The sequence below is a fragment of the Mchenga conophoros genome, linkage group LG18 (genome assembly GCF_057382185.1).
Source record: "Mchenga conophoros isolate Kocher_MC1m ecotype Shallow Benthic linkage group LG18, M_conophoros_male_GT1.1, whole genome shotgun sequence".
NCBI lineage: Eukaryota > Metazoa > Chordata > Actinopteri > Cichliformes > Cichlidae > Mchenga > Mchenga conophoros.
This window is the reverse complement of record NC_140543.1, coordinates 29,953,434-29,968,088: the sequence shown is the minus strand read 5'-3', so window position 1 is coordinate 29,968,088 and position 14,655 is coordinate 29,953,434. Positions and strand designations below refer to the sequence as shown.

The 14,655-nt window shown below is 41.4% G+C and overlaps 1 protein-coding gene across 3 annotated transcripts in view; it reads left to right on the top strand.

Annotated features, from left to right (window-relative positions):
* rnf220a (ring finger protein 220a) overlaps positions 1-14,655 on the top strand; it is a 162,170-nt gene that overhangs the window by 108,475 nt on the left and 39,040 nt on the right. For all 3 annotated transcript variants that reach the window (XM_085253761.1, XM_085253760.1, XM_085253763.1), the window contains exon 3: positions 10,278-10,407. In XM_085253761.1, the coding sequence (XP_085109887.1) occupies positions 10,278-10,407 (130 nt within the window). The remainder of the gene's footprint in view (positions 1-10,277; positions 10,408-14,655) is intronic.

Below are 14,655 nucleotides of genomic sequence, written 5' to 3'. Positions count from 1 at the left end.
CAGGCTTGTTCTCGCTATTCTAGAGCGAACACAAAAGCTGAACATGGAAAGCACATAGGAAAGTACACCAGAAAAAGGAATAGGGGAAACAGGAAACTAGTCAAAGCACTGCAATGGTCAGGCTTCTCTGTCATGCTTCACATGTGTGTATGTGCATAAATGAATCTGCCACCATTTGACAGATGAGCCAATGATGGGAACATGAAATTACCCATTTCTTTCTACAAGACCACATCTCTAGAGGGATATGTTGGATATGAGTGTATGTATCTAAGAGTTAACGTGTACTTGATATGTGTCATCCACCTCAGGAGGGAACCTCTGCCCTGATAGAACATCCTAAGACATGTAGTCATTCAGGCAAGGAGAGCAGAACACAGTAAACTTATATCAAAGTATTCTATAAAGCCTGATTTCTGCATTAGAGAAACAGAGGGTCTCTAATACTGATTAGAGTTTTCAAGAGCCAGTCAAAAGGCTTCTATCAGTAAGTGGAATCTTATTGGAGGTTAGGGACTGCTGGGTTGAATGGGTTAGATGGATGAGTGCTGTCTTTAGAAACTGTAGCCAGTATCAGCTAATTCAAGGTCATGTAAGAAGTTAAGGCATCTTTTATTGCACCAAATTTAGATGTTTAAGGTCTGGCTTGTGTATTTGGTGTCTACCTGCTATGTCAAGAGCCAGTGTGGCTTATTTATACCCTAAAATATGAGTCATTTACCGTGTGCCAACCTAATTTAAAGCAGAAAAATCTTACATTTGTAGTCTTTCTGGCTGCATAGAAAAGAAAAGAACTGCAGCCAACTGATACTAATACTATGGAAAACTGAAAAAGAAAAATACAAGGTGACACAGAGAAGGTGAAAGAGATACAAAGAGTAAGGAAAGAAATAATGTAGTCTAAGTAGGACGAAGACAAAATGTTTCAGTGAGACAGCGAGAGAGGGAGGGCGTATTTGGCCCCGCATTGCTAAGCTCCAGGTTAGGTGGCAGGGCCATTTGGCGAAGGCGCTGGTGCTAGACTTGATGGATGAGACAAACTGCAGGCTCTTTTCTCTTGTAACTTTAAAATCATTAAGCCTTTTACACGGCCATGCAGATTTTTATGGCCACCTCAGACAATCTGCCGGGGTTCATGTCTTTAGATCAGCAAGATGGGAGAAAGCAGAGAAAGGAAGAGGATGGGCATAATGTTCTATCTTTATGTAATGCGGCTTATGTCGCTCAGTAATGTTAATTTAAGGTTTGCTTTTTAAAATTTACAGTTATTTCTGGTCAATTTCATATTGGTTGGATTTAATTAAATAATATATGTAAGAAAGTGTTATGTCTTTATTTTTTTCTCCTTTTTGTCTACAAACATCAATAATAGCCTAGATTTTGTTGATCAGTCACAGCCTACTGTAAAAAGCAAAAAAAAAAAAAAAAGAAAGAAAGAAATGTGGCCTTACATAAAATGGCAACTGCATAAAAAATTGAAAACTGAAATGTATGTATAATTTTGTGCCTTTTTAGATTAATTTGTCAAAATGACTTCATTAATATTTAGCTATTTAAATTTTAGCTAGCTAAATACTATTATGATTGCTAGCTTTAGCCTTTGCTAACTTCGCTAGCGAAGGATAAATTAACAGCAAATTTTCAATGACTACTGTTTCTTTAGGACAGAAAGCACATTAAATTGTAATATCAGAGTCTACATTTGTGATGACAAACTAAACAGTAGGAACCTGAACAGCTATGTAAAGCTGGTAATAACACAGCCAGAGTGATTTATGGCTAGGTTAAGCCTGGGCTTAGCAGCTATGCTACATTCTTCTACTTTGGACCGAAAACATGGTTTAGTAAGGAAACTTACTAGGTATATGAAGGACAGTTTAAAAAATTCAATCAAAAATAAAATGCAAGAATCTTAAATACAGCTTGCAGAATCCACGATGCTGCGTGAAAATATTCAAATCTCCTTCAAATGACATAATGTGAAATTTAGTTTTATCCTTTTCCCGTCTCTTCTGATCCTCCTATCATAAGACAGGTGAGAATGGAGTTCAGCAGGTAATCCGCACTAAGAGGACGCCATGACAGTGATCTAAGAGTCTAATCTGCTGCTCCTCTTTGCCAGACACGTTTTGCAATAACAAACACAGAGAGGAATAACCAGGAGATACACAGCGAGGATATGAGTTGCATTACTTAAATCTAGTTATCTAAGATAAACCTTTAACCAGCAAATGAGGGGAACGCACATGCTGGCATAACATATTCACATCACCTTCTGATAGGATTCTATTTCCTTTTTTCCTCTAAGGGTGGATATCGGTACAAAAGGCCAGAAATGTTAATGATAAACCAGCAGCAACAACAGTGTGGGAGGTACTATGATCCGCTCTAAATATTATCAATAACAACTCTGTGCGTGTGTCTTTATCCATCCATCCTTCTATCCATCCATCGCTCTCATTCTGCCTCCACAGGCTGCCTCCTCCGCTGTTAGGATTCAATTAACACGGTGCAGGCAGCCACGGCACCCTCATTAAAGCTAATTAGTTAAAACATCAGCCAATCTAGCGTTAATTGGCTTTGGTAATTAATTCAGCCGCTAGACCATATGAAAGCAGCAGGGAGAGTGATAATGAGAGGCAACAAGAGAGGCGAATCAAAGCAAGGGGAAGGGGGGAAAAAAGGAGAGTAAATGAGAGACATAAAGAAAGAATAAATAATAGGGAAGTAATATGCAGGAGACAATTTTTTGTGTTGATATGTGCTGCTTAAGACCAGCTCTAAGTGTGGATTAATAGGGCTATTGAACACAAAGTCAAGCAAGTATGTCAGCTATATGGAGAACAGTCAGCAGAAAATATCAGCATCGATTAAAACACACTGAAAGTTCCTGTTAATGGGCAACAGTAGCTATCAGACGATAAATAAAATATATAATGTCAAAGTGTGAGCTGAATTTGTGTTTGCAGTAATACTATTCACTATATTATTTAGTATAGCACACACACACACACACACACGAGCGTGCAGGCGGGCAAGAAAACAGGCTGTGTTTGTGTGATTAGGGCTGACTCAGAGTATCTATTTCAAACTTGCTGATGTCCCTGTTTGCCCACTGACACGGCATGTTCCTGTCATGATTAGGCCCTTTGGGATGGAAATGAGTGCCGACAGGCCTCACGCCCACACCTCTCTCCATTCGGTATCCCTCCACCTCCACACAGCTGAGGAAGGAGAAATGGAATAGAGTCAGTCAGCACAGACAGGGCATAGGTCAGTAAAAGCAGAAGTGTCTTCCCTCTGTGTGACTTAATTATAAACACACGTCATACACTCCTAACTGCAGGCATAGCTTTCATATCCCATGTTCTAAAAGGATGCTAAATAAGAACAGTGAATATTCCACTTAGTCTGCTTTTGCTACCTTCGGCTTCCTGCAAACCACTGGCACAATACATGTGGCTGTGTGTTATTGGGATTGGTCCGTGGCTGCTGCTTGTGCCTGTGGCTCTGTGGGTCAGCGCTTGGTTAATGCTCCATTAATTTACTTCTTTCTCGCTCGCCACTCTTGGACAGGGGCATGCACGCGCACTGACAAGGTGATTGATTGAATAAACAGCTGTCAGTAGTTGGAGATAACCTTACAAGCATCACTCCACTGTCTTCAAGACGAACACATATGCCTGTTGCCAGGTCCCAGGAGTAAAAGCAGCATTATACATGCTGACACACACACACACAGACACACACACACACTGGGATCATTAGATCACAATTTATCACGTATGTTCAAACTAGGCAGCCGGTGATTTATGATGTGCTGATCTCTTGGGCTTTCCCTTTCTCTTTTCTAAATCCACCAAGTTTGATTTTAATTCCTTTTGAATTCTAAGAGTGTGTTTAAAAGTAAGGGGCCGTGAAAATATTCTTCTGACCCAAAACCTTTCCCCAGTGACACAAAAAGTATTGTGCATATAGTAGCAGTAGTGCAGTTCCTATCGATGTAAGACGAATGCATCTTCTATTCATTCTGCCTCTTATTTACCCACAGAAAAATTCCAATTGTCTTGAACAGACAGCATACATCCATACTCCTGCACACACACACACACACACACACACACACCTTTCCACTTGCTACCCCTCAGTCGGCCATCTCTTCATCCCTCCTCTCCTCTGTACGGCACCGACATTTCATTTGCTTTTCTAAAAGTGACAACCCCAGGGAGCGAGGGAGGGATAGTGAAAGACCCCGGTGATGAGTTTTGAGCAGGGCGTGGAGGAGTGCTATTTAAAAGTGCCATGCATCACTGTCAGGGAGTGAGACGGCACACAAACACACACACACATACGCACATATGCTCAGACAGACACAGGGAACGCACACGCTCGCAGAGAGCAACGCAAAGCAGCCCGGGTGGCAAACTGAAGTTGACCCCCGTTCCATTTCATCAAATGTCCCCTGAATGAGCCACACAGCCTCATCTATTTTGCACGCGCGCCCATACGGGGGCAGTGATCAGCCTAGTGTCTAGCCTGGTTAAATCACAGCTCACTTAAGAGAAAAACCATATCACTTCACCGGGAGACCCATGCACACACACACCTTGCTAGTCCCATTTGTGTTAATGCGGCCCCCTGGTTTTGGGCTTTAGGGCTCATATTCGCCATTATGGAGATGATGGCTTTACGGAGCCCCTCTCACCTCACCTTGCATCGGTCTCGGGGAAAGACAGGGGAGAGTCGAAATGAAGGCTGACACCTCGGTGGGATTTATTTGATTGCGGATGCGAAGCAGTGTCATTCTGGAGAAAGGGAGAATGCAACGGGAGGAGGAGGTGGAGGAGGAGGCCTGGACCCGGAGGCTAAGTGAAAGGAAGAAGAGGAGAAGATGGTGGGGTGAAGGGAAAGAACGACAGAAATAAAGGAAAGGAAAAGAAAGAGATTGGAAGGGAAGGGAGGAGGAGTCAGGGGGAAGCAGAAGTGGCCCTCTTTCCCTTTCGTGAATCAAATCAAATTCCCCTTATCGCACATTATTTGAAGAGGTTATCGGGCGCGGTAATGCGGTTACACGCCGGGCCGCGGCTGAGAGATTTCCTTGTTTACCGATGTTGGCGGGTGTTATAGCTAACCGGCCGGGCGAGCGGGAGAGGGGAGGGGAGAAGAAGGGAGGTGGAAGAGGAGGAAGGGAAGACGAGAGACAAGAGGGTTGTAGGCATAAACACTTGATGCATGTCAGAAAACTCATTTAGGGGAACAACAAGGAGGGGGAATGGAAGTGTGTGCTCGCGCATGTGTGTGTGTATACACATAAGGTGAAGACAGTTGTTCAAGGACAGAAAAACAGCCTCTACATGTAGACACTTTGTAATTCCATTTGGGGAATGTGCAAGTGTGCCTGTTGCGGTGTGTTTGTGCGAACGTAGCATACAAACATACTCTGTATATGCCAAGCCATAAATCCGGCCTTCCTGTTTTCTGACTCTTACTGTTGCGCTTAAATCCAGTTTACATGCTCGGTGCTCATTAGCTGATTGTGTGCACCCTTTACAAGTCAATACAATTCCTTGCAGAAGATATAAAAAATAGAAAAGAGTGATCAAGTTCATGGAAAGTCAAACATTTTGGTTTCTTTCTAAACTCCTTCATAAAGAGGACACGTTTAACCCAAAAATCTGTAAGTTTTTAGAAAAGTGCATTTCTTACTGCCATGTGCCATCAAGGCAAGCTATAAGAAGCGCATAGAAAAAGGGAAGGGTTCAGTGTACACCAATCTCCTGCTTCCTTAGAGGCCGCCATGTTGGGCGAGATAAAGGCAGACAGATGACACGCAATCCAGGTCATTAAATGGGATTTGGAGCCACAGTTTTGTGAGTACATGCTTTGCCTCTTAGCCCATTGAGCCATGAGGACACCCCAAATGGTGTTTTATCTCTGGTCCCATTGAGAGAGAGTATTGAGCTGACAATCCCTGTCCTCTCTGGAGGTGGCCTTTTACCTCAGCTCATTGTAGTCTGAGACTGGGAGCCTGTGCTATCTAGCATCTATTGATTCCCACTTCATCTGGACCAAAGCAAGGAAGAGGGAGACGGGGTAGCACCAAGAGACTGAAGAGAGAGAGGAGAAAAAGTTTTTATCTTACAAAGAAGAAGAAGAAGAACGCCAGTTGAAGTAACGTTTTCATCATTTCGTGATGACTAATGATTTACCAATTTTCAGCAGCTTTTGGCTGCGCAGCCTCTGAAGTCTGAGATTTTTGAAAATAAGGATCACTCATATTTATTAGTGCACAATAAATATGAAAAGGGATATGAGGAAGAAAAGGAAGAAAGGAAGAAAAAGCAGTGTTGCAAATGGGGAAAATGAGCATGTAGAGTTAGGAAAGCAGAAAGTAAGGCTATTAGGATGAAAGTGAAACAAAAGGAAAGGAAGGGATGACAAAGAAAAGAAGATCCCTCCTCTTTGCTCTCCACTCTTCCACATGATCTGGCTCTCTCCTCCTCAACATCTGCTGTCTGTAATTGCCTGTCTAGTTGTGTTTGTATGTGCGGCTCCTCTCATTATTTGAAAAGCCTAATCAAGGACGTATTTTGGGGTGATCATTGATTAAATTTAACATCGTTTCTGTTTTTTGAAAAACTAAAAAGTAAAACAGCCTTATGGTTATCTTTGCAATTTTCAGTCATTCCACTGACAGATTCACAAAGCTGAACTAGGAATTAGCTACTCAATTTGTCGTGTTAGACCAGCGTAAGTGTCGTGTCAGCAGTACAGCAGTCAGTAAATAAATCAGACTGGCGATCAGAAAAGTCAGAGGATATGCTTCCTGCCAGCTCGGTGACTTATTGTTTCGTGAAGCCACTGAGATCTGTTAACTGGCTCAAGTGACAGAGATGAAAGAAGGGAAAGTGGTGACAGGAGGAAATAAGGAAGAAGAGGAAAAGAGAGAGATAGTGATCTGGAAAGGAGAAAGAGTAAGTAAAGACAGATGGAGGGACTGGGAGAAGGAGAAAGAAGGAAAAGGAAGTCAGAGAAAGAGAGATAAGACGATCCATCTTGGCACATTTTGTAGGGTGGGAGGGTTCAGGCCTATATTCCATCATGGCTGTCAAGGAGACGCACACCTTCTCTTGGCTCTCCTGCTCCATCCATCCATCCATCCCCTCGTTTGGGCAGCCGACCAGTGCTTCACTGAGGAGTCTCAACACTAAAAAGTCCTGTCAGTCCTATTTCCTTGTTATTGTCCAGCCGTCTTCTCGCTCCAACCCCCCCTCCATCTTCTGCAGCTCCGGTACCTTCCCCGTGCTACCCAAGATTAAACGCTCCCTCGTCGCGCCGCAGGGGGAGTGTGTGTGTTTTGAGTGTGTGAAGTCTAAAGCGGGACATGTGGATACACACATGTGTTTGCGTGTCGCCCCAACATTAATCATCTTTAAGGGGCTGACAAGCAGGGTGTGCGACATCGCATCACATCAGCACCACCCCACCCCCCCATCCTTCCCAACCCGGCTTCTCCTCCTCTTCCTCCTTCGAGGGATTTTTCTGTCCGTTCGGCTCTCCCCATCGCTCACTTCCCTCGGGGAACACTTGACAGGGAGAGGGGAAAAATAAGAGGAAGGGAAAAGAGAAAGTACATGGGAAGTAAAAATGACAGGAAAGGAGGAAACACCACAACAGCAAACAAGTTTAAAAAAAGAAAAGAAAGAGATGAAGAGTGAAAGTTTTGACAAGACTTTTAGGGCAAATAAACATTGCATGGCATTACATTTGGATTAATTGGGGGCCCGTTTTTGACTGAAAGATGTTTCATTTGCTAATTTTGCAAGTTTTATGTGATAATTTTCATATGGAGACACACTTGTTGCTGATATATTTAATATTTTTTAGCTTTAAAAAAAATCTGACTTTTAAAAAAATGCAAAGTTTCCCTTCAGTGTTTGATTGAATGCTTTGTGTTGCAGGATTTATGAAATTATCTATTTATTTTCACATATTGGGGCTGATTTTATATTTTGGTCTACGTTTAGTGCTGCTTTTATGTTTTTGGTGACAGCAGTTCCCATCTCTGTTGGATCTAAAAGCTGTTAGCTGTATTTATTCCATCACATCAGAGAAAGTCAAATTTGCATGTCTTAGGAATATGTTTGGTGTTAATGTGCTGGTTTATATTTTCTGTAAAAAAAAGAAGCTTGAATTCAAACCACTTCACACAACCCAATCATTCCTCCACTTTAGTATGTTTTCCTCTTATTCATTGTTGCTTTTCTGTTGTCGTAAATGTGCAGCTACATGTCTTTATCATCAGTCTGCCAGTACAAAAATAACCTCATTCACAGAGAATCTTTCAAACTTCAAAAGAAAATCACCTCTTATTGAAATGCACAAAGTAAACTTTCACCATGCAAAACAAGCGTTTGCACTTTTTTTTTGGACTCAACAATAATCAAGCATATGTTTGTGTGCGTGTCCGCGACCTCCAGGAGTGCGTTTGTCTGCAGAATAGAAAGCGGCCCCATCGGCTGCAGAGGGGGATTGGATCTGTTCTTTGTTTGCTGTGGCGGATGGCGGACGGCTTCAGCATGACTCAAATTATCTTGTCAAAGCAATAAAGGGGAGAGAAGAGGTGTGCAGGGGCTGAGAGGGGGGCTAAAAAGGAGATGAAGAAACAAGGAGAGAAAGGGAAAAATCAGAAAGGAGAGGGGTAGTAAGGGAGAGAGAAAGGAAGAAATGAAAATAAAGAAGATGAAAAAGAAAGGAAGAAAGAAAAAGCAAAGAAAGGATTGTAGGGAGAATCAGAATGCAAAAAAGAGAAGGAAACGTAAAAAAGAGATAGAAAAAGAGAGAAAGAAGGTAATCGATTACCTATTTTTCAAAGTCACTTAACGTGTCCAGTGCTGTGGGCTGTGTTAAGCAGCAGTGCAGGAGAATGGGAGGCTAGTATGCATGCACACGCTCTGAGAAAAGAAGGGCAGCGGCAGAGGTGGGTTGTGGAGGGGGGGGCGTTTGTGCGTGCTTTCCGTTACTAGTTGTATCATGAGTCCTTTTGCAGGAAACTGTGAGCAAGGATAAATGCCCCCCAAGGGCTGCATGTGTATGTATAGGAGTGTGTGTATGTAATGTTTGTGCATTAAAAAGAAAAGAAAAAGAAAACGGTTCACTAAAGACAAGGCAGACAGGGAGTCCCCCCGTACCTGGTCCCCTTGTTGCCGTGGTGACAAGCGGTCTAAACGGGATGTCCTGGCTGAGGCGGGGCCTATTGTTTGCGGGCTAAAAAAAGAACTATTTGATTGGCTATCCAGGAAATCAGGAAGTGTCCTCCAACTCTAAGCACTGATATGATTTCAATAGATGGTATTTTTAGCCAGGTTAGACAGACAAAGCACAAACACAAAAATGCATACGTTCCAACACGTACGCAGTGCTCGACACAATAACACACACACAGAGAAACAGGTGTGGCCCCACCCTAAGCCCTGCTGATCAAGGACAATGAAGTGAGGTAGTGTTGGCAGACTCTATACAGCATTATCTCATCCATGGCAGACACTTCTTTAACTCCCCTTCTAACACCACCTCCCGCTTTGACCCCAGAGCAACATTACACAATGGATACTGTAGAGCACTCTAGTCCGCTTTTGTAAGCGTGTAATCCAGAAATGTATACTGTGATGCTTGCTGAAGATGCTGGCTCCTTAAACCCATTTTCTTGCTTTTACCCTAAAACTTCTGCTTCACTGCCACATGACAAAGTCTGTCAATACTATGCAAAGTGATTTATGTAGGGAATTTATGCAAGGTCACCACATGCTCTAGCATCTTGTCAATCACAATGTGGCCGTGTCCTAAAGCATACCCTGCATGTTTTTACTGTATGGAAACATATTTTTATGAAGTGACCATTGTGACGTAAATAAGGCTTGACGTGAGTGACTGAAACAATGATCTCTTTAGGAAAATGCCAACTGAAGTTGTAGATGGAGTGAGTAGTAGGGTTTGCAATAGGACCCATTTTTGCACTCATAGAAGTTGCCCCCTGCTGGCCATTGTAAAACTACATTTTTAAGGTACTTCCACACTAGCTTCATTTGTACTCGATGGGATTCTGCAGTAATAAAACAACAGTAAAAAAAAATAATATTTGAGGTGCATTCTGATACCATATAATTAAACACACTCAACATGTAAGGTTTGTGCATGAAAAAAGAAATGGTTGGGTGCTTATATCTCTTATGCTGATATTCTTGTCACTGTGTGTTTCTCTTCATTGGTGTCTCCAGGTAAAAAGAAGATGTCCCTGTATGACAGCCAGGCTCCAGTCTGTCCCATCTGCCAGGTGTTGCTCAGGCCTGGAGAGCTACAGGAACACATGGAGACAGAGATAGAGAGGCTAGCCACCATCTGCCTCAGGTAGGACTGAGCTCTCTCCTTAACAGAGTCAAATATTTATTATAAGCGTTACTTTAATGATCTGTAGGTATGTATATATATATATATGTCTTTATATACTCTGTTTGGGTCAGTCTCAATGAAACTGTGCACGAACACGTTACACAAACTATTAACATCTATATGTTTAAAGCTAAGTTTAGCCCGGTGTCTTACAATAACGGACACGGTTGAATGAAGGTATAATGAATCCTGTAATCTTGAATTAGAAACATTGTCCTGGGTATGAAATAACAAATTGGGATGTCTCATAATTTCATTAAATTAAATAACATGAATCATATTACCAGGATGTATTGGTTGGTACAGAGTAATTTTGAAGGATTATTACCGCCTGTATTTCAACTAAGATTTTATGTCCAGCTCGCTGACCTATTTTTTTATTCTGAGCAAAGATTTTGGTATCATAAATCTGCATAAAAGGCAGGAGCACGCTGTCAATGCAAAGCTAAGTGTTTCCTACAGGGATTAGGATTCAAACCCGTGACCTCAAGTTCACTTCTGCCCCCTTTTTCTCCCCACACGGCAGTTGCACGAGCTGTTTTACGATGGACAAATCAACTCCGAGCCCTTGTAACGATGGAACACAACCATTAGGACCCATATTTCACCTTGACCACGCGTCGGGTTTTGTGTGTGCACCTACGTCTGTGGTTGTGACCCAGTGTCCACCTAAGCGGCCCAGTTTTATGATAGTACCCATTAACCTGAAGGAAAAGGGCAACAGATAGCGTCACCCCAAGTGGAAATCACACTTCATTTACCCACCGTTTACACTGTGCGCACCCCTCCTCTTGTCTCTCCCTGTCCAAACACTATACCACTTGTTTCTTCTCTTCCATTTATTTGCAATCATTTATTTATTTGATTTTTTTCAATCTCTTCCTAAATCTTGTTTTTCCCCTTTGCTTAATAGGCCTTTACTGTTCTTTTTTCTCACATCTCATCTATATTTCATTAGTTATTTCTTCATGATCTTTTGATTTTAAGTCAGTTCCAGTCATTTAAGACCAAAGCAATGGCCTAACTTCCTGAATAAGTCAATTTATATATTTTTTATATAGCTATGAGCTTTCTATTGTAACCCAACAATACTACAGAGAAAACCCCAACAATCAAACAACCCCCGTTGAGTAAGCTGACAGCTGGAAGTAAAAACTGCCTTTTAACGGGAAGAAACCTCCAACAGAACCAGGCTCAGGGAGGGGCAGATGTATGGAAAATAGGACAGTGCAGGAGAAACCGATAGACAGAGATGGATTGCCTGCCAAAACCCCCCCGAATCAAACAAATAATTGAAAACAAAGAAAATGTAAATGTATAATTATGAAGAACATATATGTATGGAAAAGAATGGAGGAAATGATCGAACTGAGCGTCAGCCAAGCATTATTGGACAAATCTTGTTTTATTTTCTGAGCTATCAGCCACATCTCAAGGCTTTAATCCGTGGATAGAATTGGTTCAGTTGTCATCCAGAAAGCCAGGAGATGTGGCTGGGAGCTCTGGGGAAACGTGGGAGCCATGCATCATCTAATAATATGGCAAGGTGTCTGTGTGTTTTAATAATTAATAAAGGTTAGTAGTTTGTCCTTCCTTCTGGCAGTGTGGGATGCTAGCCCTGGGAAGCCTAGTTCCGATGTCCACTCTCTGTCTCTCTCTCACACACATACACAGTTATTTAAGGAAATAGCATCATCCCGGCCTGAGAAGGGATGGTGGCTAATGTCACAGCTGGCTGATTTGCCTACTTGCCATTAGATCCATACGTACACCACAGAAAAAGGGAACAAGAAGAAGCAAGAACGGAGATGTTGAAGATATTTTGTAAAAAGGACTTCCTCTGTATCTGTGAGTGATCTAAAGAAATGTGAACAGGAGATAAAACCGAAAGGGTTGTGTGCATTATATCACAAAACTAACCCGCCAATTCTAAATGGCACACCCACCCACCGTGTCTCCTTCTCTCTGGCTCTCTGCATGGGAGCTGCCATTATTGGAAGTGACAGTGGGAATTTGGTCCAATTTGTGGTAAATGTGCCTTTAATGACGAGCAGCGCTTGCTGAATGAAAGAACTGTGGGTATGGAAACGAAGGTGTCTGTGTGTGTCTGTGTGAGTGTTTAAGAAGCGTGTGTTTCTACTTGTTTTGCCCTTCTGTCCTAGTTGCTCTTGCTTCATGTAAATGTACAAGTGTTTGATTGCAACTGTCAGTCCGTGTCCTCTCTTCTGACTGCGAGCTCTGTCACTTGTTCATAGGACATGGCTTTTCATGTTTAGTCATCGAAATCACACACGCACCACACACACACACACACACACACACAGTTTGGCAAATGGAAATCTATCATGCCCTGTACATGTCAGGTGGCTTGGGGCAGGCAAAGTAATCTACATACCCCATCGCCCCCCTCCTCACCTCTGCTCCTCTTCTTCTCCCTCCTCCTCTATAATCAATTTGCCTCCACTCAAGCCCCCACCTCTCCACCAGATGACACAAAAAGGCAAAAAGCAATCAGTACCTTGAGTTTAGTGCCATCCCTCCATTCTTCCTTCCATCTCCATCCACCAAGAAACGACTTATTCATCTTTAGTTGGTTCTCTCTCTTTGCCCCCTCTGGTTGGGAGTGGAGGTGTGAGGCCGTCACTACAATTCAGTAGCACTGTGTACGACCAATGCAGATTTAACCAGGATGGAGGTGAGTGGGCAGATTTAGTTAATTGAATTCCATCAAATTACTGTTCAAACCAAAGTCAACAGGCACTGTTAGCACTAAAAAATAGGATAAATATACAATCCTGTTGTTGATACTTATAGTCTGAGTAATGTGAAATACTCCACAGTAGTTGCATAGTGAGATCAAGGGATACTTTAAACAATTACAGCAGTCTGAGATTGCATATCTGTGACACAGCTGGAAATCGCCACTATTGCATACACAAATTATTAAATCTCTGGCAGGATATCTGGATCTGAATAGTTTCATATATTGTGTTGAAAACTTGACAGTGATTTTCATATCTCAAACTATGTATAAGTAAATAGTTAATTCCAAATTTTGCCTTGTTTCTTACAATCTTTCATTAAAAAAAAAATCCAGATTCAGATCTGGAGCACTTCCAAAGCTGAATATTATAATAATAATAATAATAATAATAATAATAATAATAATAATAAGCTTTATTTTAATAGTATTTTTTATAAAGCAGAGTTTATAAAGTGCTTTGGCAAGCAGGCGGAAGCAAAAGCAACCAGAAAGCCAAACATTAAAGTCACACCCAGCCCTGACGAGTAAAATTCTGCAAACAAATGTGCCAAGCAATTCGCATTACTCCTTTGGCAGAGTTACTTACTTACATGCAGAGCAATAAGATGACCTTCAAGTGTAAATGGACTGTGTTTACCAGGGTGCAAGGGACTTAAATAAGACACTTTTGAGTTGCTGTATGAACAGCATCGACAACAGCAGATTTTCTAGCTTTATCTCTAAAATATTGACTCAGGAAGGTGTAACAGCCTCCAGAGTTCTTGAAGTGTCCCCTTAATATTTGTGAAAAGAGCTTCAGCACAAGAAATGATTGCAAAATAAATAACAATAGTAACTTAAATATTAGTGTATGTAATGGTTATTATGTGTACCTTTGCATAACATAAAATTCACAAAGACAAACCGTCTATACAGAAATCAACTTTTTAGACCCTGTTAAAAATGATGATGAACTAAAAATGTAATAATTAGAATGTTTTAATATAATGGATCAAATTTCCACAGCTATTTCTAGATTTGATACATAACCCTGTACATTTTATACATATCTTCCTACAATTTTTAAAATTTTCTATACATATTCTGTACATTGTTACCTATGCACAATTCGGCTGCTTATGTTTATAGGACCACCTTCTGTCTTCCTTTTATATTTAATTTTTTCCTTGCTGTAAGAGCTCTGTAACACTGAAATTTCTCATCCGTGGGACAATAAAGGTTTATTCTATTCTATTCTATTCCAGTTTTATTTTATTGTGGATGGTAAATGACAAAATGTTACTTTTGACCTGCAAATTTTAATATCCATCTGATACCAAGTAATCATCGGGCCTACGTTACCAATACCAATATATTTAACCATAAGTCAGCTTATGCAGGGAAGAACAGTGTGACAAGACTCATTAATTTGTAATTTCTGAACACATTTTAATGACCACTAA